Raw genomic sequence first — 27,255 nt, forward strand, 5'->3', positions numbered from 1 at the left:
AGCGAGCACGCAAACCAGAGAAACGAAAGCCATAGCACGGGCCAAGGAGCAGAGCACAATACCATAGATTTACTATACATGAAAAGCCCTCTTCTTCTATTGCCTCTTCTCTCTATGTGCATCAATGCAGGTAAGATTTTCTATCTTCTATCTCAAATATTTACTGTAATTCTCTTTGTCTCTGCAAATTCTCTTCGTCTTCGCTCTCTACAAAAGTGACTTTTTTTTTTTTTTTGAGAATGTGTACTTGTTGTATCGAAATAAAGAGGAGAATACAAGGTTTGCCCACCCACAAAGTGGGTTGAACGTGAGAGCGACCCTTTACGGGCCTACAGAAAATACAATTCTTACAAAAGTGTACAAGGGATATAGATGAACTAGAATGGAGTATCCACAAAATTCGAGCCCAGGGCTTGATGTTTGGCGAGGGAATCAGCGATGGAGTTAGCCTATCTCAAGTGTGCCTCCAAACAATGTGCACAACTGAACACCTGTGGTAGATCTCGTCAAAAACGGGATCGAGCCTCCAAGGGCATTGGGCTGAATCGGAAGCCCACGAGATGACGTTGGCAGAGTCTCCTTCGATGACAAAAGTGACATGCTTCATTTGTAGAGAGATGAAAGATTCACGGTGGAAATCCATTTGAAGTTGTGTTGTGTTGTCGTCTTTACCCTTACGCTCCATATCTCATTTTGCACCCATTTATATATGAAATTCACTGATCAGCTGATCGAGAAAAAATTGGCTTTTTCTTTGCTTTTTTTTCATGGGGTTTCAGCGTCTCTTGATCTGTTCAATTGAAAGTTGTTTGTGAATTTCCTCTGATTCACTTGACAAATTGTCGCCTTTGTTGCTCTTTTAAGCTTTTATCTCATTCTTCTGGTTCATGTTTGCTGTGTTTTAGCCTCGTGTGTGGTTGTTTGAGCACTCCATAAAGGAAAATAATTATGGGAGCCTCTGGGATTTTATGCTGGCCCCTTAGTTTCTCTCTCAAACTTTTACTATTTGTTGATTTGATTCACCTCATAGAGGTTATTTAACTCATCAAAATGTATAATGAGGAAAATAGGAATTAGTTGAGGAACTAGAAGCTCTGAAATCGTGAAAATTTACGGCTTTTGTTTTATGGACTGATCAAGGCAATGTCTCAGGAATGAGGGGAGTTTATGCTAGGCAATTGATCAGATGAAAAGAGAGGATGGGGTATCCAGGGCAGGGATTGTTTGACAAATTGCCTGTCTCTAGAGACAAATCTGTGAGTTTTTATCATTGCTTTGATTACTATTGTTTCATGCTCTGATTCCTGGTTAGTTTAAGGTTTTACGCACTCTAGTTTTATGTTTAGGTCTTCTTTATTTCACTATCTCATGAAAAACTATTTTACTGGTTTGGCTTGAGAAATTGATGCCCAAATTAAAATGGATGCATCTAGGTTTTATGTAGCCAAAAAAAAAGAAAAAGAAAAAGAAAAAAATGGAACAAAAAAAAAAAAATAGATGCAACTAAGATCATCAGAATTTTGTAATGTAATTGAAGTTTGGCTCAGAAACTTTCCATCCGTTATTTTACAAAGAAAATTCCAACGCATTATTGCTTGATTATGAACGTACCTGATGTTGAAATGTACATCTGGTACTTGGATGTTTCTACTAGCCACTACCATCATGTTATGATGCAACTTATTATCTGAACTCACCATTCTATTACTGGTGGATAATACTTCATGATATGCATAGCCTTCAAACTTTAATATTTTTATGTTTTGGGTGTTCTTGAGTACTTATGAAGTGTTGACACATAGGGTGTTCGAAGTTAAAATAGTATATATGCCCAACATCTTGTCAGTTAGTAACTAATTCAAAATGTATTGGATTTTTACTTGTCTTTTACATCTGGTTAGACGATGTCCTCTTTTTCATTACTACATGGTTCTATAGCGTGTTGTCCATCGCTTTATTTATTTATTTATTCCAATCAGTAGTATAATCATTATGATCATGTGGCGTATATGGCGAGTTTGAAATGCAAATATTAAACATCTTAAAGCTTCTTATTCTTTTTCATACGTGGATCAATCTAATTCATGTTTAGGAGGTAGAAATGTGAGTTGAGCTTCTAGATGGCAGTCCAATGGGTTAATCTTCTGGGGTGCATACCCATGTGTTTTAAAAATTTGAAGGGCATCTGGCATAAACAATCTTCATGACAACGGTCAAGAAGTACTTGATAGTGAGATTCAGACATTTTTGCTGAAATTGCCTCTTCTTGTAGATTATTTAACGAACTTGACAGGCATGAGGATGAGGTGTAAGCAAATCCACTTTTTCTGATAGGCCCATAAAATTTTGGTTGTGTTGCATTTGGATGCTGAAGAGGTCATGTGGTTAGTGAGTATAAGAGCTATGAATGTGGAGTTCAGTGTGCAACTCTCAATTCAATCTGCCTCTGGTGAAGAAATCATTTATGCTCTTATCACATCTACTTTAACCAGTCCCAAAAATTGAGAAAATATCTGGTTCTGGGGCTTGATCCTTTCCTGGAGAGGCGCTTTTGAATTTGGTTTCATCCTTATGTTATGCTGTTATGTGCAGGGTGGCCAATGTTACTTTGATGACAAACCTGGCCTTAGTGCACTCATTGGTCGGGGTAGGGAAATGAATCTCCCTATAAGAAACTATGTGAAAGGTTGAAAAGTAAATATCTTATAAACTTCCTCTTCAAAGTCACTATGGAATAACACTGTTTTAACAGTCACCTAACATATACCCCATTATATCATGGATCCAAGGCATTCATGGTCTGAATGGTGGTTATATTTGGCAATCAATGCGGAAGTCTCCTCATAATGCAATCCATACTTGGGTAATTGGGTCGTTACCCAGACAATGAGGCAGCTTTGTATCTGCAACACGTGCCTTTTGGCTTGAACTTCTGCATGTTCATCCATTTACAACCATTCTTTACCATGCGGTAGAGCAATTTTATTCCATGTAATAGTATCTTTTAAGGCTGGTAGCTATTTTACTTTTGATTATGGGATTAAGTAGATATGAGGTTGTCCTATGAACGAGAACTGACAAACGTAGACACATACAATGATTGGGACAGAGAAGAGGGAGAGGGTAGAAACAAAGTAAAACAATAGTTTAGATCATAACTTCATCCTGAACTAGGTTTATGAGGCCTCATGCATTCCTTGCTGTACCTATCCTCCGAATTCGTATGTTTTCTATGGAGAATTCAAGCAAGTTTTGTATGAATCGGGCATGGCACCATGCATTTGGAACTTTACAGACTCCCTCTTGGCCTATAGTTTATGTTGTTTTTGCAGTTCTCAGATTCAACAAATTGCTTGTAAGAGATGGTGGGGTTGGTGGCTTGTGGTGTGTTGAACCCAAAGGACTGAAGACACATACCATTCACAATTATGTTCTCTCTACTACCATGCTCTCTCAATCTCTCTAAGCATGTTTTGGTATTTAACCATCTATTTATAGACCAAGGTATGCATCAATTTTTCTTCATTAGTACAAAGAAGCTGGTAAAAAGGGAATAGGAATACAAAAATACATTTTTAAGGGAGGGGGGAGAGAAGATGATAGGAATGCACCAATATACAGCAATGGGGGGACCTCAATTCTACGAGACTATTGTAACTGTGATGAAGCAGCTATAACATGCATATCCTTTATTACTATGTGCTGTAGCAACCTTGACCATGTAGGTTCTCATGTGCATTCTGTTAGATACACAGCAATTGTTGTATACAACAGCTGTTAACTAGATCACAACTTTAATGTGACATGTTCTTTTGTGCTGCAATTTTGGCTGCTGTCTTTGTTTCCTTGGTTTATGGCTACTGGTGGTTGTTGCATTGAATAGGTTGCATATGGAAATACTTGTACGAATTTTATGTATCACTTTTGGTGATTTGAAAAGCTACTGATAATCAAATTTTCTCTCTTTTATCTGATGTATTTTATATAATAGTTAATGCTTATATAAGCCATTTCTTGTTGTTTATATGATAGAGTGGAAACATTTTCAATATTTTTTGTATATCCCAAAATTATCCTAGTTCTTCTTGTTTGTATTTGTAGTACTTGAGAGATGAGCTCTCAAAGATTGATGAAGGGTGGACTGCTACTCGTTTCGATTCATTACCCCATGTTGTTCATATTTTAACATCAAAAGACCGTGAAGGAGAGGTTCAGTTTTTAAAGGAGCAAAGCGAGGTCATTGAAGAAGTTGTAGATGAAGTAGTCCATGAGTATCATAGTGGTTTCAACAAAGCAATTCAAAACTATTCGCAGGTTTTTTGCATAATTTTTTATGCTGTCTTCATTTGTCATTTTTTGCATATTAGCGTATCGTACTTTCCCCAGCCCCTTCCCCCCCCCCCTCCCCGATAAAGAAGGAATCTTGCTCTAGCTTTTTTGAAAGTGTTGATGTGCACTATGCTAATTCACGTCTAATGTTTTTGTCTATTTGACCTTATTTCTCAGATATTGCGGCTGTTTAGTGAATCTGCTGAAAGCCTTGCAGTTTTGAAGGTTGATTTGGCAGAGTCAAAGAAACTTATTGGTTCTCGAAATAAGCAGTTACATCAGTTATGGTATCGATCTGTTACGTTACGACACATAATATCATTGCTGGATCAAATTGAGAATGTCTCAAAGGTTTGTATCTACTTTATTTTGTGGATACATGTTCCTGACAGCGGCATGCTTTTTTCTTTTGATAGGTAAATTGCAGCATGAATTATTGCACTTGTTTTTTTGGTAGTTGGGAAATCTACATGAAGTGGGTCATTATTTGATGCAAAGCACATTTAATAGGTCGCTGATCTTAATTTATGCTATTTTATTTTATTTTAATGAGGGCCTAGAAAGGATTTTATTTAATGCTTTGGACATGGTAGTTTTCTGGGCCCTTAAATAGTGGAGTGGGGGTTCCAATTTTTATGGCATGGGTTTGCAGTTTAGGTGGGGAACCTTGGTACCTACGTTGGTTATATCATGGCACTTACAATCTTGGAGAGTGGAGAGAAAATAGGTAAGTGGAGAGAAAATAGGTGAGATAAATTTGGGTAAATCACATGGAGTAACCTGAGGAAGAGAGGCGGCATTGTAATCATGTGAATTGAAGGGGCAAGTTGGAGAGAGAGAGAGAGAGAGAGAGAGAGAGAGGGAGGGCGGGAGGGAGGGAGAGAGAGATTAATGTGAGATATATAGAGAGAGGGGTCTTTTTTTTCTTTGTGGCGTTTGAATTTGTATGTAAAAGTAGGGATATTCCCCTAGAAAACTTGGGCTTGGTATTTTTGTGAAGAGTATTTGTTTTAGTGAAAGAAGAAAAGGCTATTTTAGTATTTCTTGTTCGTTTTGGTTGGGGTTACAACCATATGTTATTCTCCTTCGTTGCTGATTTTGTTTATTTTAAGATTGAAAGAAGGTCGCATCAAATCTCCCGGGATCCTTTATGTATTATTTAGTATTAGAGCACTGTTTGAAGAAGGTTAGCGACTAGGATGGCTCATCATGGAGTTCATGGCCGAGGGAATTCCTAGCTAGACTGAATGAACAAGAAAATAGAGAACTTTGATGGAGATGGTTAAGAAGTTGTTGCATAAACACCATAACTCATTACGATCAAAGATGACATCTATGGTGTTTGATTCATATTGTGCAATTTTTTGTGGAGATCGACATAAATTAGACTGCAAGTCTGAGTGGGAACCGCTTGTAATTATGCTTAATTGCACTTATGGGTTGGATGCACGACGTCATCAATCGGAGCATCAATGTGAAGAAGAGTTCGGTATCCGACTACCACGAAGCCAATGTAATTGGTTTAGAGGAGTAGACCGAAACAAGTGTAGGGACGAGCAGAGCAGGATCATCCCAATCCAAGAGACTGGCACCTCCAACTCGGGAGTTGCTATTCTTACAGCTAAACTGCAACATGAGCACCGCACAAGTACACTAACAAAGTTATGTGATTCCTTGACCACAGAAAACCCTGAATCTTTGCAGTAAAGGTGCATGAATCGAAAGATACAAAAACACTAAATTTGATAAAAGTGGGGTGGATGTATTTATAGATCGACGTGCTGAAAAGGGAGACGTAACTGGGAATATTTCTGACGTTTTTATTGATGGATGGATGGAGAATTAAAAATCCCATGTTGAAGAAATTTAGTTTGTGTCACTAATAAAGAAGCATTTGTTTTCAAAGTTATTTATGTTGAAGACAATGTTGAATTAGCAAGTGATCTCCTCCTAGTAAACATGGAAAAGCAACCCCCGACTACAGTGGAATGGGATGTGGGATTGGATGAGCAGATAAGGGTAGTGATATCTGATCACGGAGAAGCGCTGATGGTCAGACATGAACTATCTTTGTCGCCATTGAGTGAGGACATCACGCACGAGTCTTCCAAAGATGAGGATGTGTGGCACTACTCTCAATCCGACAACACATGCAGGAAAAAGTTGTTGATATTCATATTGTAGATGATGGTATGGTTAATGTTGATATTAGTGGCAACAATGACTTATGCGAATTGGAGTTGTGTAATGGAGGTGTTAAGAGTGATGGTATAAATATGGAGAATTGTGGTTTGTTTTTTGTTTTGAAAAAGCCTAACCATGATGTGCGGAATGGTTATGATGAATTTGGATGGTTTGGTCGTTTATTGGAACCATTTCATAATTGGTGTGGTATCTTTAAAGTGTGGGTCTAACAATCTCATGTTGTTTGGGAACTGATGGCTACTAGTGCTTATTTGACATGTTTAAAATATGTGAGGACGATAATTTGCTGTGGAGTGTGTTGATGATTAGTCACTGCACCAAAGTAGGAGGGATAGCCAATTGTGAGGGACGAAAGCGTAGTTCGATACGGAAGCAATATTGTTATATTTTGGGTTGGATTTATGGTTTGAAGGGCACGACTAATGCAAACTATAATGACATGTTTGCTTCCTATGATTTGGGTTGAAGTCATAATCCTAAGTTTGATGAACTTCATGGTGAATTTAGTAGAGAGGAGTGGAAACTTATGGTAACTGGGCATGAGCTTGCTAGTACCATCAATAAAATTGGAGCGAGGTGTTATTGGTGATGATGTAGCTTTGGAGTCTGGAATCAGTTGTTTCCCTTGTAATTGCCCCCACAGAGAGATGCTTCAATTGGCGCCTTGAGATGACAATGTGTGTAACACCTCAAATGTGCAGTTCTCTTGTAATTCATGTTGTTCATCTTATTGATTTTTGTTTCAAGCTACCTGAAAATGCGAGTTTGGAAGAAGATGCTATATGTGAGCTCCTTAGCGTTGGTATTCATGCTTGTTGTAGAGCAAGTGTTGGACCCAAGTCGAATGCATTGGTAATGGAAGCAGGTCCCATTTACCTTGTTACTATGCTTGTAGGCCTTATTTTGGAACGCGAAAGGCTATTATAGTGGATCTAGATGACCAACGATTGTCTTTTGCCAAGTTGATTGGTGCATGTCAATTGCCAAAGTTTCTATGAACATGCAAGATGTTGATGAAGAAGTAGACCACATAGAGGAAGTTATGGGGAGTGCAGATGATGTAACAATTGATTACGCATGCGTTGGCAAAACCATGCTGACTACCTTGGAAGGTGCATATGTTGACGACAATGTTTGCCTTATGGGATTGGGACACTGTGAAATGACAAGTCTCATGTCAGAATATACTATGGATGTAGACTACCAAATGGCCTTATTAGTACCTTCTTCATCAATTCCACAGGGGATCTTTCCCCTGAAATATTGTGGATACTTGAAGAAAGAGGAGTCGGATATCTCCACTCTACTTTTATTTTGGATTGTCAATGTGTTGTATTGGAAGAGAAGCATGCTAGACTAGGACTGGTGAAATGTCTGGGGTGTGAAACTATGTAGTCATATTTCGTCCCTCATGAGATTGCCGGCTATCATGAAATACATTCACATCTATTTTGTGGTTCACACAGGGAGTGTATTTCCTTGTTGACTTTTTTGGTTTTCGAGGGGATTGAGGGAGCCCCTTAGTCCTCTGAGTGTTATAAAAGAATCGTCTCCCATGAGGAAGATAATATTTGGTCATAAATTTCATACTTCTTTATGAGCGTCATATATTTTCTTGAAGGTCCTCCTTTTTTCTCATTTGTTACTTGCCATGAAACTAAATGAGGATTGAAATTAGAAGGTAGGTTTGTGGAAGTAGGCAGGGTGATCTTGGGTCGTGAGAACTAGTATTGTTAGAAAATGATCCTAAGATCCTTAATTGCTGCTTGGGCTTTGTCCATAATGTATTTTTGAGCTGGAACATTTCTTCATAGCAAAGCTATGGTGACGCAATGAGCTTCGTTGTAATCCACTTTAGTATGCTATGGTTGATGCAATATGCCATATAACATTAGTCTCAAATAACCCAAGGACTACCAATTGGTCTCAAATAACCGAAGGAGTGCTCCGATGTCAATGTTCTTGATCTATTGGTACCAATCCACGTGTAGAGGTCTTTTTGAGTGTTTTAGAATTTTAAAGAACTTTAAAAATATTGTTTTGAACTTTGTTTATGCTCCTATGATTTTTAAATATTTTTTCAGAATTTTTTAAAAATTCTATGCGCTTAAACCCTAAAAGGGGCACCTTGGAAATTTTAGAAGTTAGGAGGGGCAAGGTGGGACCCATGTGGAGGCTAAGGGCCCAGCTCCCACACGTTGGGGACCACCCATATGGAGTGAGCCTTGGGGACCACAAGGGCCACACACCCCACACTAGGTGTTACGCCCCCCTCGGAGAGGGCGGAGGTTTGGGAAACCTTCCCTAAGACATTTTGTGAGATCTTTTTGTTAGTTTAGTTGGTTGAAAATATATCTTATGACTTCGAATTTTGACTTTTTGGCTTTGAATTGGATCTTTATGTTGATTTTGATTTCCAGATGAGTAAGAGTCCAAATTATATTGGACTATGGAAGATCTCGTTCTAGTCAAACTAAAAGCAGATATGGGTTAAAGATTCAAGGGATGAGGTTCCTAGCTTCCTTCCCAAATCATGATTGTTGATTTTAGAGATTGAGAACTATGATTTGTTTTTCACCTCACAGATTAGTTAGGACTGCGAAGGTCAAACTGAATCCTAATTGTAAGGGGAATACCCTAAGGGTCATTAAGGCCTGTATAAAGAGGGTTCTCCCTTCATTCTCAGCACTATTACCTTTAGACCTCTTCTTTCTACTCCTCTCTCTGTCGTCCATGCTCTCTCTCTCTCTCTATAGGTTTCGTTCTCTTCTTTAGGGTGGCAGGCCACCACCCAAGGAGCCTAAGGTGGCATGGACCACCTAGGTGAAGGAGAGGGGGTACACTCGGCCCTATCTTGTTAAGGAGTGGTGCCACATTGTATCATACCCCAAGGGATTAAGAAGGGTAAGTGAGACCCTAATTTTCTAGCCTATGCTCTCAGCCATATAGTTTTGTGATAGGGTATTCTAGAGGTGCTTCCCAATTCAAAGGATTCAACAAGACCAAGGGATCAGAGTTCACTATCAGTTTGATAATCAGGTATGGGGTGTGCTATGTCCCTACGGGGTAGCCCTAGGCAAAGGTACAGTAAGTCTTCCCTATTTTTATTTATCAACTTCATTTTTTCGGTTCTTGAATCATATTTGTTCTAGAGGTTCTAACTATAGTTACTCGAATCGTTTATGAGGGTAGCGATTCCTTTTCAGAATCTCGATTCGACGTTTTCTCGGGCGAAAGTCAATTCTAAAAGAAAGGAATCACATTTTCATTTTTGCGGAATGCGATTCTACTTAGTTTAGGAATCTCGATTCTTGGATTGCCGGAATCAAGATTCCATATCGAGGACTTTATGATTCTTAGCTACACTAGAATGCGATTCTGCTTGTCAGAAACGTTGATTCCAAATTTTTTGGAACTGCAAATCTATGTTATTTGGAATCAAGTTTCTATATCGCAAACATCGTGATTCCTTGCTACACAACAATGCGATTCTACTTATAATAAACGTTGATTCAAAGAATAGGAAATTCAATTCGTGAAATAAATAATATAACATAAAGTAATGCGAGAATAGGAACTTCAAGTCTTCAACTAATAATATAACATGAAAGTAATGTGAGAATAGGAACTTCAAGTTTTCAACTAAATAATATATAACATGAAAGTAATGTGAGCATAGGGCGAGCAGAAACCCTCTGCTGTGTGCTCAATCATGAGTGAGCACGACATGTATGAGAGCGTGAGAGAATTTGAAGTTGTTGCGCACGATAATAAAATCAAAATTTAAAATATGGGTAATATGTTAAATTTTTTATTTTCTTATTTAGTAATTTCTATCCTTCATTCCATGTTACTTTTTAAGAACTCTTACCAAGAATAAATAATACTAAAAAAATATGTTACTTCAAATTTAATAATGTTTGGTAAATGGTGTTAGTACTAAACTACTAATGTAATAATGTTTAATATATGATCGGCACCGTCATTTCTTCAAGTTGAATAAGAGGATAAAAATGCTTTTCTTTAAGTAGAATAAGAAGATAATGCGGATGAGCGAAGTGCCCTGTGTGGTGTTTTAGGTTAAATTAATCATTAAATATAAGAAAAATTGATTAAAAATCGAATAACTCAATTTTCAAAAGTCAAAAGACTCAAAACTACATTTAACAAAGAAGAATTACTATGTCATGTACTTATTTTATAATTCAATGAAAGGAGATATAGGAAGCGCGCCCTTGTTCTCACTCTTTGTGTGCCGTAGACTAGCTCCAGACCTTGTAGGCATAATAGGGTTATCGGTAGACCAGGTCCATTGTATGGGATTGTCCACAAATATATCATAAAGGTTGACATTAGTACTTGGAGTCTTGGACTGAGTATATACGGACCAAAATTTGATCTTGTAGTAATGGGTGAATTTATATAGTTTCTGAATACTTCTCTCAGATACTAGAGCGAAGTGGTTCGCAATTCTAGTAAGGGGAGAATCTTGATTCCAATATGGGGAGAATCACGATTCCGGAATGGTGAGAACGTTGATTCCAAGTTGATGGGGAGAACGATTCCAGAAGTTTAGGAAGCACGATTCCTTATTTTTAGGAATCACGATTCCATATTTTTAGGAATCACGATTCCAATATAATCGAATCACAATTCCAGCAACCACCGAAACAAGTGGGGTCACGTGTGATTCCATATGGGCATGCGCGATTCCAACATAGACATCGATTCTTGCAAATAGGAAACACGATTCCTAATTTTTTGAATCGCGAGTCCAAAATAGTGAGAATCATTTTTCTCAAATCCGAATTGTACGGACAACGATTCTTAGATTTCGAAACTTCTAATACACGCGATTCCGCGATTCCAATTCCAGTAACGATTTGGAATCACAAACATTTCCAACAACTATAGTCCTAACCTACTTGGACTAAGGCTCCTACGTAGATTAAAATTTCTAGTCATATTAGAATTCATAGTGTAAGTTTGAATGCAGTTTTGAATTAAAGTTTTTGGCAATAGGAGTTAAAGATCCTCAATGTAGTAGGTTCATTTCTGCATTGTTTGTGGCAATTGTTAAGTAGAAATTCCAGTTATTAATGAAGAAAAAGAGAAAATTATGAATTTGTACTTTGAAATTCTACCTTGCCGTGCCTTTCACATGCTACAACGAACGTGCTGGCCTCAATAGAAGTTTTTCACATTGAAGTTTAGGTGAAATATTTGTAGTTGTTGAAAATATAGTTGTTACCACTTTTGGAAAAAAGGTAAAATACATAGTTGGTACTTTTCTAATTTGCGATTAAATTTTGATCACTAGTATTTGAAGGAAGTTTCTTGCGTATGCTTTTGGTGGTCAGTTAACCTCATGGTTTGTTTTGGGAATTTGCTAAATTTTATCTTCTCGAAAAGTGCTCCTTCCACTGTTAACACTGTATTTTGTTGTTTCACAGGTTCCGGCTCGAATTGAAAAGCTTATTGCTGAAAAGCAGTACTATGCAGCTGTTCAACTGCATGTACAGTCGACATCAATGCTTGAGAGAGAGGGCCTTCAAGGGGTCAGTTGCCACCTATTGTGAACCTGGTTTTGAGCCTTCAACTAACTTTTCTGTTACTTTCAGTAAATTTTTTGGTTGAATAGGTTCTTTCACTTCATGACTGTGAGTTGTGGAGCTTAAATAAGTGAACTAAATAATATGATGAGATCAAAGATGGAACCCTGTTATTGGAATTTGTTCAGAAACGAATTTCTTTGGCTACTAAAGGTTAAGAATTCTATGAGCTTAGACGCTACCTTATTTTTACTGTCCTAATAGATGATAAATTTTATTTTTAGTGTTCTACTAGATGATATTTTCCACCTATTTTACTGTATTTCTATGCTGTGTTCACAACACAGTAAAATGTTCTTATTAGGCATTAGTAATGTCTTTATCGTGTCAAATCCTTGTATAATTATTGTTGACTTTCATGATAAATAAACTTCCATTTTATGTTTGTTCGTTTAATTGTTTAATATGCTTGTTAAATTGAGACAGTTCTATGGATGATTAGTAATAGCATGACTTCATTCTGAGATGATTGTGATTTTCTTTGTCAGCTTCTCTCTTGTGGAGTTGTGAGGCAAGAGAATTTTGCTTTCCATGCTTTCCCCATGGCCTAAAGCACAAAGATTGGGCTTTTTGATGGGAATTACGACCATGCATTGAAAGCCTTACATTGCGAGATCAAAGTTCTTCCTCAATTTTTAACATAGGAGGAACTGAGACAAGCACTTGAACAATCGTGGCCTAAAAGAATGACTAGGCCTAATGATTGACCTAAAAGATTGACCAGGCCTAATGATATATCAGAATATCTCACTCTTGTGTTAAAATGATGCTAAAGCGAGTGAATCAAACACAAAGTGGTGATGATGATGATAGCTTAAAAGTTTATGGAACGTGAAGATATGGCAACAAAAGATGTCTATTAAGAACCATACTGAATGTGATAGAAGAAGCATTCCACTCCACAGTCTTGAGAATGTTTTCTTAATCCCTAACTCGACCAACTTAGTATTTCTGTTCTAAATCTTGATCACCTGAGATTTGTATCAGCGTTCTGGGGTAGCCTTTTTTTATGGGGTTTCAGATACGTGATTTTAGAATTATATGAATTCTTAGGGCTTTTCTTCCTTATATCGAGAATAACTCAGCGGCTTCTAACATGGCCCTCTGTAGTATTAGATTCTGACTCATTTTTTACGCTGTAATTTGTGGATTAGTTGTTTCTTTGACAAGTTTACGAGTGTGATTTTGTGGTGGGATTTGATATGTTCCATATATTGGAGACATCACCCTGCAAGACCAAACCCTCGGATATGTTTTTTATAGTATAACCACACCAGTTCGCACTAGATAAGGCATCATATGGCCTGAACATGCCCCATTAGTTGTATGGTTAGATGGGCCTTATGAACTTGGTTTGAATGTTTTGTTGGGTTATGCTTCAATGGTTGTTTAGAAAGTGTTGTAGGCTCATTTTTTTTTTTGAGAACTGTTAACTTTTGTATTGAAAAAGAGAGAGAGATATACAAGGTTATTCCAGGAAAATCTTAGAGAGTCTCCTGGTAAAAAAGAATAGGTCAGAAGATCGTATATAAAATGGGGATATAGATTTTCCCCTTACATCTTATTTTGTACATGTACAAGAGACAAAGAGACGAGAAAGAGAGGGAGAGCAAAAATCAAAAGCCTTGGCAAAAGGGACAGCCGGTTGTGTGGGTTGGAGAAGAAGAGGACCCAAACAGCAGGCAGCCTAGAGAGAAGGGCGTGGCTAAGCTACTTCATGTGCTGAAGCTCCATCGTTAGCCAGCAGATCGGCGAGAGCCCGTTCGATGTCCTCGAGATACGAGTCCATGATACTGTCATCTCCCTGCAAAGGTAGTTAATCTCATAAAAAATGGATAAAAGGTACCAAGGTGGGGTTCCCTGAAGCCCAAGAAATGATGTTCTTTACATCCCCCTCCACCATGAGGGAATGACCCCAAGACTGATCGAAACATTGTAGGCCTCTAAGGAGAGCCATAGATTCTGCGAACTGGGAGTCTTGTAGTCCAAGATACTCAGAGAATGTGAAGAGTATGGTTTGGTTGTGGTCCCTGAAGACCCCACCTGCCCCTGCATGGCCCGGGTTGCCTAAGGAGCAGCCATCAAAGTTCAGCTTGATCGAGCCTTGGGGAGGACGAATCCATGAAGATTTAACCTTGTTTTTCTTGGGGTTGTGTCGGAGGATGTACTCCTAGTTGGTGACTCTCAGTTGGTGAGGAAGGAGTCTCTGGAAATACCATTAAAGAGGGGGAATTGGGACGCCCAGAAGGTTACTAAGGAGGTAACCTTGACAAAGAGCACAGTGCCTGGATGGAACTCCCCTCTAAATATGCCGGCATTTCTTTCTATCCATAGGGTCCAGATTGTAGCAGCCACTGTAGCTTTCCAGAGGATCCTCCCAGCCTTGGGCCAGTGCGCAATGAAGTTAATCGCTAAAAGGTCCTTGACCAATGAAGGAATAACCAAATTCAACCCAAACAGTTGAAGAATTGAACTGCATAAGTCATGTGCCACTTTGCGCAATAAAAATAAGTGGCTGTTCGATTCCTCTTGGGACAAGCACATAATGCACCTATTTTGAAGGGAAAGACCTTTCCTTTGTAGTTGGTCCACTGTGAGGGCCTTGCTTGAGCATGCTATCCAGTTGAACATTTGCACTTTAGGGGGTGCAATTGAATGCCAAACCTGAGAAAGGACCGAGGTGGGATTAAGAGGGAAGGTGGGTGGTTGGGAGAGGAATTTGTAGAAGAGAGCACAGAGAAATCCCCTGACAGGTCAGGGTCCACACCAACTTGTCGCTACCTTGAGAAGGGATAAAGGTTTTAGAAAGTAAGTTCGAGAGGGAGACAAATTGAGAAGTTTCTAAGTCAGACAGGTTCCTTCTAAAGGAAGGGCTCCAATGCCTTCTACCTCCTTCGATCATGAACTCATCCTCTACGGTTGCCTCTATATTATAAGCCAGTAAGAACAATTCTGGATAACAGTCTTTAAGCAAGGCTTGGCTTATCCAAAGATCCGTCTAGAAATGTACTCTATTACCCGCTCTAGGCTGGAGTCTGACCTGTTTTCTGAAAGGCTCAAGAGTGGCAGTCAGGGATCTCTAGACCCCTGATGCATTAGACTCTAGTATCTGGTAACCAAGCTTGAGCTGGGACCTTATACTTATGGCGAATGACCTGCACCCATAGGGAAGCTGGTTGAATAGCAAGGTGCCACCACCATTTCCCCAGAAGGGCTAGGCTGTGTCTCCTTAGGTTCCTAATTCCCAAGCCCCCTTGATTCTTAGGTAGGAGAACAGAATCCCAGGAAATAAGATGAAGCTTGGTTTTCTCTGCTTGGCTAGACCAGAGAAAATTTCTCATAAGCTGCTCCAGTCTATTGGCCACCGAAGCCGGCATTTGGAATAGCTACATCATGTAAACTGGTGCATTAGATAAGGTGGCTTTGATTAGGGTGGTCCTACCTGCTTGAGACAAGTACCTACCCTTCCAACCAGCAAGCCTTCTATCCACCTTATCCGTAACATGTGACCAGTGGCACTTTTTTGGTTTCCCAAGTCCAAGGGGGAGACCCAAGTATGCGGTAGGGAGGCCCTCCACTTTACATTCCCATCAAAGGATGAGATCTCTGATGTGGTAGGTAGGGATGGCCACCCCCATCATTATCGATTTTTCCATGATTACCTTAAGCTGGAAGCATTTGAGGACGGTTCTAAGATTATCCACCTCAGAGGGGGAGGCATCAAGAAACACTAAAGTGTCATTTGCATACTGCAGGTGTGACACAATAGGCCCCCTCCTAGATGGCTGGAAGCCCGAAAGCAGGCCAGCTTGGTATAGCCGATTAAGGGAACGGCTAAAGACTTTCGCTGCTATTACAAATAGGAAAAGGGAGATAGGGTCCCCTATCGGAGGCCTCTTGAGGACTGGAAGTATCCTTTGGGGTTCCGTTAATCTGGATAGAAAACCAGGGTTGGGAGTAACACCCCTTCATCCAATTTCTCCACCGGTCATTGAAGTCCATAAGCAATATAGTCTCATTTAAAACCGACCAGTTAACGTGGTCGTAAGCCTTTTCCCAGTGGATTTGTGAGAGAATCTATTTTCTTGTTTATTTTGGTGTCACTTGAGATTGGATTGGCCTTTGAACTGGTGGGAGCAACAGTTCTACGGGATTGCTTGAACAAACCAGTTTTCATTCAAATTGCTCAATTCTAAAATAAATTATTAAAGAACTCAGAAATAAAAATAAATAAAAGAAAATCTTAAAATAGAAAAGAAGCTGGAAATTCTAGAAAAGTTTCAAAAAATAAGAATTTTGAAGGAACAATAAGCTATTATATCATAAATAAGCAAGGTTGAAAGCCAAGACTTAATAAACAAAAAGTCTAAATTACAAAATAGCAAAGTACACATCACATGAAGAGCTCTTCACTAACTCATTAATCAATGAATATTGAATCTGAATCGAACTAAATGAGCCAATGCCCCTCTGTTCTGGTCCGGGCTGGGCCCGAGCCAACCCTAGGGATTTGGGCTGAATGGAAGTAGCAGTAGCACTTGCAATATGTTCTTTCTCTCTCCTCCTAGGTTGAGCACAGACTGGGTCTCCTCTTTTTTATGGAAATTAAATGTCCCTCTTTGGGTTGGGTATGGATTCTCTATCTTATTAGCAGTTACTTGCCATCATAGCTTTTCACTGTCATGATTCTCAATGCTTTGTTTTATTTTGTATCTAACATGATGGGGAACCTAGGCTAGTTGCAATCTTGTGAGCCAAATGCTTCTTGATTCGGTGCATGCTTCATTACTTTATTGTTGTCTTGCAATATTTACGAACATTTTCATACTTTTCACCATTTGGAACTATTACTTGTCCCCACATCTTTGTTCACTTTGTTAGACCCAGATGAACATTTTTTTTTTAATCAGCGAATTTGTCATACGATCTATCACACATAAACTAACACCAATTGCACCAACTTCGGCCATATTGTTAGGATCAGGAACGGGATTGGGAGTGGGGGATCGTGAAAAGCTAAAAGATCTGTATGGTTGTGATTTGGGAGCGCCATTTCTATAACTCATATGAAGGGGGTCGAGATCTCCAATTGTTAAGGGATCTTGATACCAACCTTTCTAGGATATTAATCCCGACCTTTTGGGATCTCGAGTTCAACGTTTGGGGGATCCTGCTTCCAACCTTAAAAGCATAAAATTCAAATCCCTTGAAGATCTCTTTCCTTGAGCATTGCAGCAAGATTTTGGAGTAGGATTGCTACCAAGGTTGGGAGATCCTAACATCCAAGACCCACACCACCATTTAACAAATTCTCCACTCAAGATTTGAAACTGCCACCACCACCAATTCAGCATTTTCCAACAAAAAAACAACCACCATATGCAAGTGCAACAATCCAATGTAAAACATTAAGACACACACACACACATGTTGCAAGCCTTTTATTTGTAATACATATAGGAAATTCCAAATATAAATCATGGACTTATAGGAAAATAGATATAAATTATTAAAAGTTAAAAGTCTTAAGTTTTAGGAAAACTTACACTAAAACCCCTATATTTCCTCTCCCATATTCCAAAATCCACCAGAAAACATCAAATATAAAAAAAGAACCAAATAAACACTAAAATAAACCACTTTGACATCAATTGCTCCACAAAATATTCAAAAACAAAAAAGAATGAACACAAAATATATTGATTATTTTGTAATAATTGCAAAATACCAAAATCCAACAATATCAATTAATATCATAATGAAAGAAAAATATCAGAATTCAACCGAAAATATCTTACTTAAAAAAATAAAAATAATTACTACAATAAACCCAATAACCCACTGTAACACCCATATTTCCATTCAACATGAAAAGAAAAAAGAGAGAATGAACTAAAAAAACCCGAGATACTGAGTATCAATATCTTAGAAATATACGAAATCCACCAAAAGCCTATACAATATTCAACCCAGAATGCCATAATAATCTCTGCAATAAACCCAATGTCACATCCCTAGAATAACCCATTACATTGTTTTAAAAATTTTCTTTTTCCAAAATCCCTTTGAAAACCAATTTGTTTTTAAATTTTTTGAAATCTAAATCAAACAAAGCCAACAATAAATGTCATATTTTACTTTAGAGGCTGATGGAGTCCCAAAGATGTGGCCTGAAATGTCCCGAAGGTCGCTAAAAAATGGTTCAAAAGCAAAAATGCGAAACTTTCTCTCTTCTCTAAATATTGTAGATTTAAGCCCCAACACTAGCTAAAACAACTGCTAATATTGGCTCCAAAGCAAAGAACCTAGTACTGCATGTGTAGGGATATGTGTGTCCTATTTTAACTGGTCAAACTGGCCTGCTCATGCATCAAACTGAATGTGGTTCAATACAGGTTCACTATTTTGGCACCCCTAGTCCTAGTGCTAGGGCCTTCGGGTTGCTAGTTCGGTTGGTTAGACTTGCTTGTCCGGTCTGGTTCTAATATCACGGATTTATTTAGATGGACTTCTGGTTGTAAGTGATGATGATGTTACTATTGTGGGACTCTTAGTCCTAGCGGTGGGGCCTTCGGTTTGCTAGTTCGGTTGGTTGGACTGGCTTGTCTGGTCTGTTTCTAATATCACTGATTTATTTAGATGGCCTTTTGGTTGTAAGTGATGATGATGTTGCTTTATCTTATTTAATGCTATATTTGCAGCGATGGTTCTATATGAACCTTTTTGTATTTTTGGCAGTTAAGATCAGTAATAGCCAAAATTGGAAGTATAGAACCAGTGAAAGGATAGAAAAATGGAAGGAATTCGTGAGGAGAGGGGTTGGGAAGGCTGAAAGTGGGGACAAATCAAAATTCTAGGGAAATGAAGCATGTATGAACTTCAAAAGTTTGCAAGGAATGTTTCCAAAGACTAGACCTAACCATAGTATCGGTGTTCTGTAAGCATTGTGTATGCCTCTAGTGACATCTATAATACATGTGGACCAAAAGGTATATTCATGAAAGTAGGATATGCTATATTCACATAATGAACTAATTGGCACACACATGATTCTTACAAAAAGAAAGTTATTTAGTTCAAAAAGTTATTTTTTGAGATGAGTTTCAGCTCTATAAGTGGAGTGTGACATTCATTGAAATTTGATTGTAACATTAACATTCATCCAGTGGTTAACAACATGGTCTTCGCTTTGGACTCTGCTCAGTCCAGATCTGAGTCTATTGAGTAAATCTTGGCCAATTCTTGTAGACAAAGAGAAGAAAACATTGAAACTTTGCTATGTCTCTTAAAACTTAATTGAGACTTGTTGGGTTGCTGGGGCTAGTTGGCATGGGGGAGTCCACAGGCCTGATTTGGCTCTCCGAGTTTTGAAGCATTGAGTCAATCAAAAGTAAAATGAGTTCACTTTCATAAAACCCATTGTCTGGGTGTAATTGGTGCCACGAAAATCTTAGAGGAATCTAGATAAGTATTACCTATGGAGGACTGGCTCTTTTTTTTGGGTATAGTGGAGAACCGGTTCTCAAAGTTAAAATATGTTGGAAACAAGTCCAGAGGATCTGGAAATGGTATAGGATGAGATAAGCAGGTCTTAAAAGATATTTAAGTTTGGGAGAGACCTATACTCAAATAGGTGCTGGCTCGGCCAAGAATGAGACCAGCTGTCAAAAGCAGGACACATAGAAAACCTGTGCCGATGAGTACACAACTTTCTCTGAGACATGTTCATGGTAGAAAAAGTTACTCAGATCAACCTTGTGAAGTTAAAAATGGGGTAAAGTGATATTGGAATTTCGTCATGGTGTTCCAGAAGAGAACAAGTCTGTAATACCCTGGTGAACCCTAAGCCTAGATTCATAGCCTGTCCAATACCCAAGGGATAAACTCTAGAAGTCTAAGGAATCTTGTGGATGGGTATTGATCTCTTGGGTGTAAACTCTAGAGGGTTAAGGGATCTTTTGGATAAGAATTTATCCAAAAGTTGAATTTAAATGCATGAAAGCTGCATTTTAAGTTTTCACTGCAGTAGTATGGAAATTTTGTTTGTATCTCTTTAAGCCATTTTGGCTTAAGTTGTGGATATTCGGTGGTTCTCAATGTTTTTAGGATTGTATGACACATGAAAACGGATAAGTCTCGGACTGAAGTCAAAGTATTGAAGAGGATCCAACTGCAATAGTGCCGGTGAAACTTCAAGAGAACTCAGCCTAGAATGGTCCAAAACAATCTCAAGTTTGATTAAAATGATCTTCTTGATGTGATCTTTCATCATTTTGATGTGATCTTTCATCCTACAAAATGATCTAGATCAGATAAACAACCATTTGGAAGCGATTCAAACGCAAACCTTTGGTTTAAATCATTAAATTCGAATTTAGATAAGTTCAATTGGAATTGGATAAAATTTAAATCATCCAAATCTTTGTTGGATTTGAAAATGAACAACCCAAGATCAACTAATGGTAAGTGGAGGTTTATCAACATCAACCAATTTCTCAATGCAACTATAAAAATACTTTTCTGCACTCAGTAGAGGACCTTCTAGCAGATTTTTGAGAAAACTCACATAAGAGCAGCTCTAAGCTTCCCCTCACAACATCAAGAATATACTGATACCTGCCTTTTTCTCAGCTAGGTAAGTTTGGCGGGGCATATTTTCTGTTCGTTTGGTCTCTGTGATGTGTCTGAACCTTTGAACAAAGGTTTGATGCTTGTAACAAACAAGTTTGGATGTAAATGAAACAAGTTGCTTACGGGCGCTTGGAACTCCTCTCCGAACTCAAAATTTAATGAAAAGCTTCTTATCTCAATACCATTAGATGTCAATTTGGTTCCTCTGTGGTGTTTCTTCTCTGCTTTTAACCTTTGGAGTCTATCTTCATCTTTTCGTTTTCCTGAAACACATTTTGGGCAAATCACCCATTGAACACATAATAAAATTCAGTTGTTGCATGTCCTTCGCTAAAATCAGCACACACATTCTTTAATGAAAAAGATAGCTTTGTAACTTGGAACAATTATGTAAAACCAATTTCAATGTTTCAGCACATGGAATTATTTATGGTTTTGAAGTTTTATATAAGTTCTTGGCTTCATATACAGATTTATGTTGAGAATTTTGGGAGATTTCTCTTGCATTCACAATGTTGAAATTCATCGGTTAAGATTAGTGTTTCATGGGAAAACTCATTTTCTTTCTTTTTGTTCTTGAATGAAAAAGGTTAAAACTGGATTAGGGTTTATGAAAAGCCAATTGGTGTTTATTCAAGACTACTATTCTGAAACCAATTGATATCTGCTCGAGACTGCTAGTTTGGACACCAAGTCACCCCAAAAATTCTTAAAATTCGAATTCGGCAGAGTTTGCTATGAGTTTGCATGAAATCTGCTTTTTGTTATGTGGAAGCTGTCCAGTCTAAGAAATTTGATACCTTAAATTGAGGCTTAAATTTTCTGTAACAAGGTACTGTGCTGTATTTTGCTATGACTTACTAAAATCACAACTTCCTTTTATGCATTTGATTTTGGTGCAAGTTCCTTATTGATATATGATGGCGTGCTGTCATTGTGCTTCATTTAGGTCGGTGCTCTGCAAGACGTACGCTCTGAGCTAACAAAGTTGCGTGGAGTTCTTTTCTTTAAAGTTTTGGAGGATTTGCATGGCCATCTCTATAATCAGGGTGAATATAGGTATGCCGTTGTTTTATTGCTTTATTGGTTGTTGATTTATGTGAGTATAGATTAGTCTTCTTCAATTTTTAATGATTACGAGCTGCTTCTGAAACTCATAATTTGAACTTTTTTGTCAGTGGAAATATGTCTTGTATTTATTTGATTTCATTTGTAACAGCTTTATGCCCCTTTCTGTATATACTCTCTTGACCTTGATAGTTGAGAGTTACATGATGTTGTCTCTTCTATGTGTTTGAGTAATTCTATCTAGGTTTCCCTTGTATTGCGGATTTTTATTGTCTTAATATTATTATTTTTCACAGTTCGACAGCCACTGATGTACGTGAAAATGATGATGATGTTCCAATCAGTGCATCCATTTTAATATCCTCAAGTGGTTCCCACCCGGTATCCAGGAGAACCAGAGGATCAAGGGTAGATGGTCAGGTTGATTCTCCTTCTTTTGGTGATGGATTTCGCAGACCGGGTTCCATTGATGGAAGGTAACTAAAGTATGATATCTATTTGGTTGTTCACGTGGTTGTAGTTGGTATTTTGTTAAACTGAAAAATCTTTGGGTTTTAATTGTGTAAAGAGAAGATATTCAAATGTTTAGTCCTGCACTTTATACTCAAGTTTTTGGCTTGAATATAATACGAGAATCATGTACTTTGCATGATGAGGATTCCATATTTTGCTCTTGAAATTTATAGGTGTTACATCATTTTGTACGTTGCACCTTCAAATTGCATTGATTGCATGGCTTGTGCATTCTTAAGATTATTTACTAATATACTGTACTGTTGTTATAATTGAATGGCGCAAAAAAAGAGTGTGCAGAAAGCTGGAACTGGGCATGTATGACTTTCAGTTATTATTCTCATTTTTATTGCAAAGACTGTAGCTGTTAAAACTTCTCAAGTTATGAATGAGGTAGAACTTGTAGATGGATTATGCTCTTGGGTAAGAAAAAATTAGAAATATCAGTACATTGTGTAGCTTCTTCCACAAGCTATGCCAGCAAACAACTGCACTTGAATTTTACAGACATTCTAGGAACTGATTATGCTTTGGTATGTGTACTGTGCTCCTTCTCAGGGTTTATTTATATAATTATTGTTGCATGTTCAGCATCAGCTATGAACCTTGACATAGGTTGTTCAGAATAGTGTATCATATTTGTATGTTTGCTCCTTGATTAACATTCAATTATTACATTCACCATTATTTTGTTATCCTCAATTCATTCTAGACTGATACCATCCATATGCCGCTTTTTGCAGTTCTTCTTTTGATGGTCTTGATGATGAGAGTGTTCATCCTGTGGATACCCTTGATGGTGCTGCTTCTGAGGGTGCAGTTTCGTGGTCAAGGGTCAATGGGTTTGATGGTCACACAAAGGAGACCAGAACCTTACCTCATCAACTTCCATCCTGGCTTTCAAATTCCACCCCTAATGAATTCATTGTATGAAAATTTCTGGATACCATAGGATATGATCAGAATCAATTTCTATTTTTTGACATTTTTCTCTGACTTGTTCTAGCACTCAGTAGTCTATATGTGTATTCATGGCTTCAGGAATCCATGAAAAAGAGCGATGCTCCTCTTCATGTGAAGTATCTACATACCTCGGTAGAATGCCTCTGCATGCTTGGAAAAGTTGCTGCTGCTGGGGTCATAATCTGGTAACGAATGTTCATTATATAGAAGTAGTTCTATTTTGCCTCGTCCTTTGTTATTGCTAGTTGATGAATGAACTCCATTTTTTTTTGATAACTGTTAACATTTGATGAATGAACTCCATTGAAGTATATCCGCACGTCTGTTGCACCTTTTGAATGACTGAACAATAATATTTCTTTTATTTACCTGGTTTCATATTATTATTAATGTGCATCCATAGATGTATGTGCATTTATGTGAACACACAAATTTTATCTGAGGACTGGTATGTGTGTGCACAAGCAAACAAATGTATTTCCATATGACCCTCAATCATTATGGCCTTAACAATTTTGGTTTTGGTTCTGGGTTGTTTGTAAGCTTTTTGATCTATTAGTATTTTGCTTTGCTTATTTTATCTATTTGAATATCAGTGCAACTAGATGACGTGATTGATGGGAACGGATTGGCATATAAGTAAATCCTGGACAGTTCTAGTAATATTTGCTTTCTAACATTGGAACATGAGGGGAACTAGATGGTAATCGACATCAATATGGGAACATGAGTTTCGACTTCAAAAGTTTAATGGTCATTTCTGCATGACTTGAAAAGTCTAATAATTTTTAATTATTATAAAGATTTCTGCATGACTTTGAATCTAATAATGGGTCATACAAGCCTCGAATTATGTTTTCAAAAAGCAAGGATGAAAAAGTCGGCCGCCCGGCCACCTTGGCAGCCTGGCTGACAATCTGCTTGCGCAGCCTTAGGTTTTTTTTTTTTTTTGGGTGGTCTGGTATGGGGGGTGGGGCCTGGGTGCACATGCCCCCTGCACCTGCCAAACTTTGTCATAAGTGCAATTTGGTGTCGAAAATTCTTTATATGTTGTGGGAATCTATGTTCATCTCTAATTATAAAATTTTAAACTCCAAAAATGGTCCAAATCAATCAGATCTATAAACGATGGACGGTCTAGATAATGTGTTGCAACATGTATTACTTTAGGGACTTGAAATCTTTTTTTTTTCTCCATATCCATACATCTCAATGTCGAGATGATCAATTATATGTTTTTCCAACATCAAAACAGCCCCTTTCGAAGGATTTTTGAGGTTTACCTTAGTTCTACATTTTAAGGTGTCAACCTTATAAATGTTTCCTTAAATTGAATAAACAACTAATTGCATTTTGGCCCCCAAAAAAAGAAAAAAAACTAAAAATCCAAAATTCTTTCTAATTTTCTAAATGTAAAATAAGCACAAAAGAAAGAAAAGTGAAATGAAAATTAAGACTGATTGATTGTTGGGATCCCAATCCGAAAGTTGTTGAATTTCGTCAAGGATTTGGGGGATTTTGTGAGCCCCGTGGTCCCGGGGGCGGGAGAGAGAGAGGGAGCCAAAGTAGCTCTCTCTAAAAAGAGACTTTACGAAGCCCAAACTCCCCAAAATATTAAATAGGACAAAAAACACCCCTAAACAAATTCATCATCATTATCATCATCAAAGCTTGTTCCCAACTATTTGGGGTCAGCTATATGAATCCTGGTATGCCATTTTGCTCTCTTAAAGACCATACCCTCAAAGAGGCCATATGTCCCCATATTTTTTCTCACTATTTTCAACCATGTCCTCTTGGGCCTACCAAAAACGATAAATAAAACTACTAAAAAATATCAAAAAATCACCCGATAACAAAAAAAGAGGTTGTTTTGGACCCCCATCTAGACTAGCAGTTCTATCTGGACCGGTCGAACTAGCTGTCCAGGTATCAAACTGGATATTCTTTGGCTTGATGCTGGTTCACTGGCCATAGCAGTTTGAAGCCGCATGACCGACTGGACAGGGTATTGGTTCGGCGCTTTCTGGTCCGAGCTGGCTAGTTTGGACCCGTCTTATTAAGCTTGGTTTACAGAAGCGTGATTGGCATGTATCATAGCGCCCTTTGCAGTCTCTTGTGTGTAAGATTGAAGAGAACACTGAATATCTTGCTTGAACTATTTTTTTTTGAGAACTGTTAACTGTTGTATTGAAAAAGAGAGAGAGAGAGATACAAGGTTATTCCAGGAAATTCTTAGAGAGTCTCCTGGTAAAAAAGAATAGGTCAGAAGACCTTATACAAAATGGGGTTATAGATTTTCCCCTTACATTGTATTTTGTACATGTACAAGAGACAAAGAGACAAGAAAGAGAGGGAGAGCAAAAATCAAAAGCCCTGGCAAAAGGGACAGCCAGTTTGTGTGGGTTGGAGAAGAAGAGGACCCAAACAGCAGGCAGCCTAGAGAGAAGGGCGTGGCTAAGCTACTTCATGTGCTGAAGCTCCATCCTTAGCCAGCAGATCGGTGAGCCTGTTTGATGTCCTCGAGATACGAGTCCATGATACTGTCATCTCCCTGCAAAGGTAGTCAATCTCATCAAAAATGGATAAAAGGTACAAGGTGGGGTCGTAGTCCCTGAAGCCCAAGAAATGATGTTCTTTGCATCCCCCTCCACCATGAGGGAATGACCCCAAGACTGATCGAAACATTGTAGGCCTCTAAGGAGAGTCATAGATTCTGCGAACTGGGAGTCCTGTAGTCCAAGATACTCAGAGAATGTGAAGAGAATGGTTTGGTTGTGGTCCCTGAAGACCCCACCTGCCCCTGCATGGCCCGGGTTGCCTAAGGAGCAGCCATCATAGTTTTTCCTGAACTATTGTAAAACAAAATTTGGGGCTTGCTTGAATTAGCTGATGATTATTACCTTTATAAGGTTGGTACTTTGTTTATGTACTAATGGATAGTAAGTATTGAGGTTCTTCTTGCCCAAATTATGAGTTGAAATTAGGACAATGTCTGTAATATTGAACTTCTCTTGTCCTTATTTTCTCGTGGTTATTTTGTCATTTTCGTATTTAGACAGATGGATGATCTTTTTATTCTGTACTTGGGTCAAACTCTTGTATTTCCTAAAGTAGTGGTTTAATAACAATATTGATTTTGTCATAGTTAGATCAACTAGATATAGTTATTGCATTGGTAGTCAAACTTGATAGCTTTTGTATGCATGCTGAGTTTTCTGTGCTCTCCCAATGCCAATTTTGCTCTTTGACAGTCAAAGATTGCGGCCGACTGTCCAGGAGATTATCACATCCAAAATCAAAGCTCAAGCTTCTGTATTTAAGTCATCAAGGTTATGCAAGGATCGGGAGTCCCAAGCTGCCACTCCAGTTGTAAAGTACTCGAAGGGAACAATCGTGGAAAACTACATAGCTTTGAAGCAAAAGAACTCAAGTAAAATGTCGCCCATGGGTGCTCTATGGGCTGTTAGTCCTGTTTCACAAGCAATGGCTCCCACTGGTGCTGCACAGGCTGCTTCACGTGAACTTTTGGATGGTGTTCTCGATACTATTATTCGAATACTAGGTAAGAAATTCCTGCTCATGAGTTGACTGACCCATACCAATTTTGGTTAGCAGTTGGGTTCATTGCTTACTTCTACAAATTGTGCAACAAACAGAAAATCATGTTCTAGTTGGTGAGCTTTTGGAGTCACGATTAGCACAGAAAAATGAAAATCCAGAGACAATCAATGGTGATATAAACTGGAGTCCTGATTCTGAAGCTTCACAGGTTACGGGAGGCTATAGTGTGGGATTTGCATTGGTTGTCTTACAGGTAAATATTTATGTTTAGATCATTTTGATTCTTCTAGGGCTTGATCATCCTTTTACTGCAGGATACTATCCTGTTATTAAAGTACTCATTAATGGTTTTCTTCACTTTTCTGTTGTT

The 27,255-nt window shown here is 38.2% G+C and overlaps 1 protein-coding gene across 3 annotated transcripts in view; it reads left to right on the forward strand.

Annotated features, from left to right (window-relative positions):
- The window catches only part of SEC8 (subunit of exocyst complex 8), an 85,253-nt gene continuing 57,998 nt past the window's right edge, over positions 1 to 27,255 (forward strand). Inside the window, exons 1-11 of one of the 3 annotated variants that reach the window (XM_088850521.1) lie at positions 1 to 130; positions 1,141 to 1,256; positions 4,102 to 4,314; positions 4,507 to 4,680; positions 11,988 to 12,092; positions 21,727 to 21,836; positions 22,142 to 22,321; positions 23,102 to 23,285; positions 23,400 to 23,506; positions 26,576 to 26,886; positions 26,981 to 27,138. In XM_088850521.1, the coding sequence (XP_088706647.1) occupies positions 1,200 to 1,256; positions 4,102 to 4,314; positions 4,507 to 4,680; positions 11,988 to 12,092; positions 21,727 to 21,836; positions 22,142 to 22,321; positions 23,102 to 23,285; positions 23,400 to 23,506; positions 26,576 to 26,886; positions 26,981 to 27,138 (1,599 nt within the window). In that variant the 5' untranslated portion in view covers positions 1 to 130; positions 1,141 to 1,199. Of the gene's footprint in view, positions 632 to 1,140; positions 1,257 to 4,101; positions 4,315 to 4,506; positions 4,681 to 11,987; positions 12,093 to 21,726; positions 21,837 to 22,141; positions 22,322 to 23,101; positions 23,286 to 23,399; positions 23,507 to 26,575; positions 26,887 to 26,980; positions 27,139 to 27,255 lie in introns of all 3 variants that reach the window. The other 2 variants (XM_088850520.1, XM_088850522.1) reach the window with 2 other exon arrangements.

Source organism: Amborella trichopoda, chromosome 10, assembly GCF_054954075.1.
Source record: "Amborella trichopoda isolate Santa Cruz 75 chromosome 10, AtrichopodaSantaCruz75HAP2 v2.0, whole genome shotgun sequence".
NCBI lineage: Eukaryota > Viridiplantae > Streptophyta > Magnoliopsida > Amborellales > Amborellaceae > Amborella > Amborella trichopoda.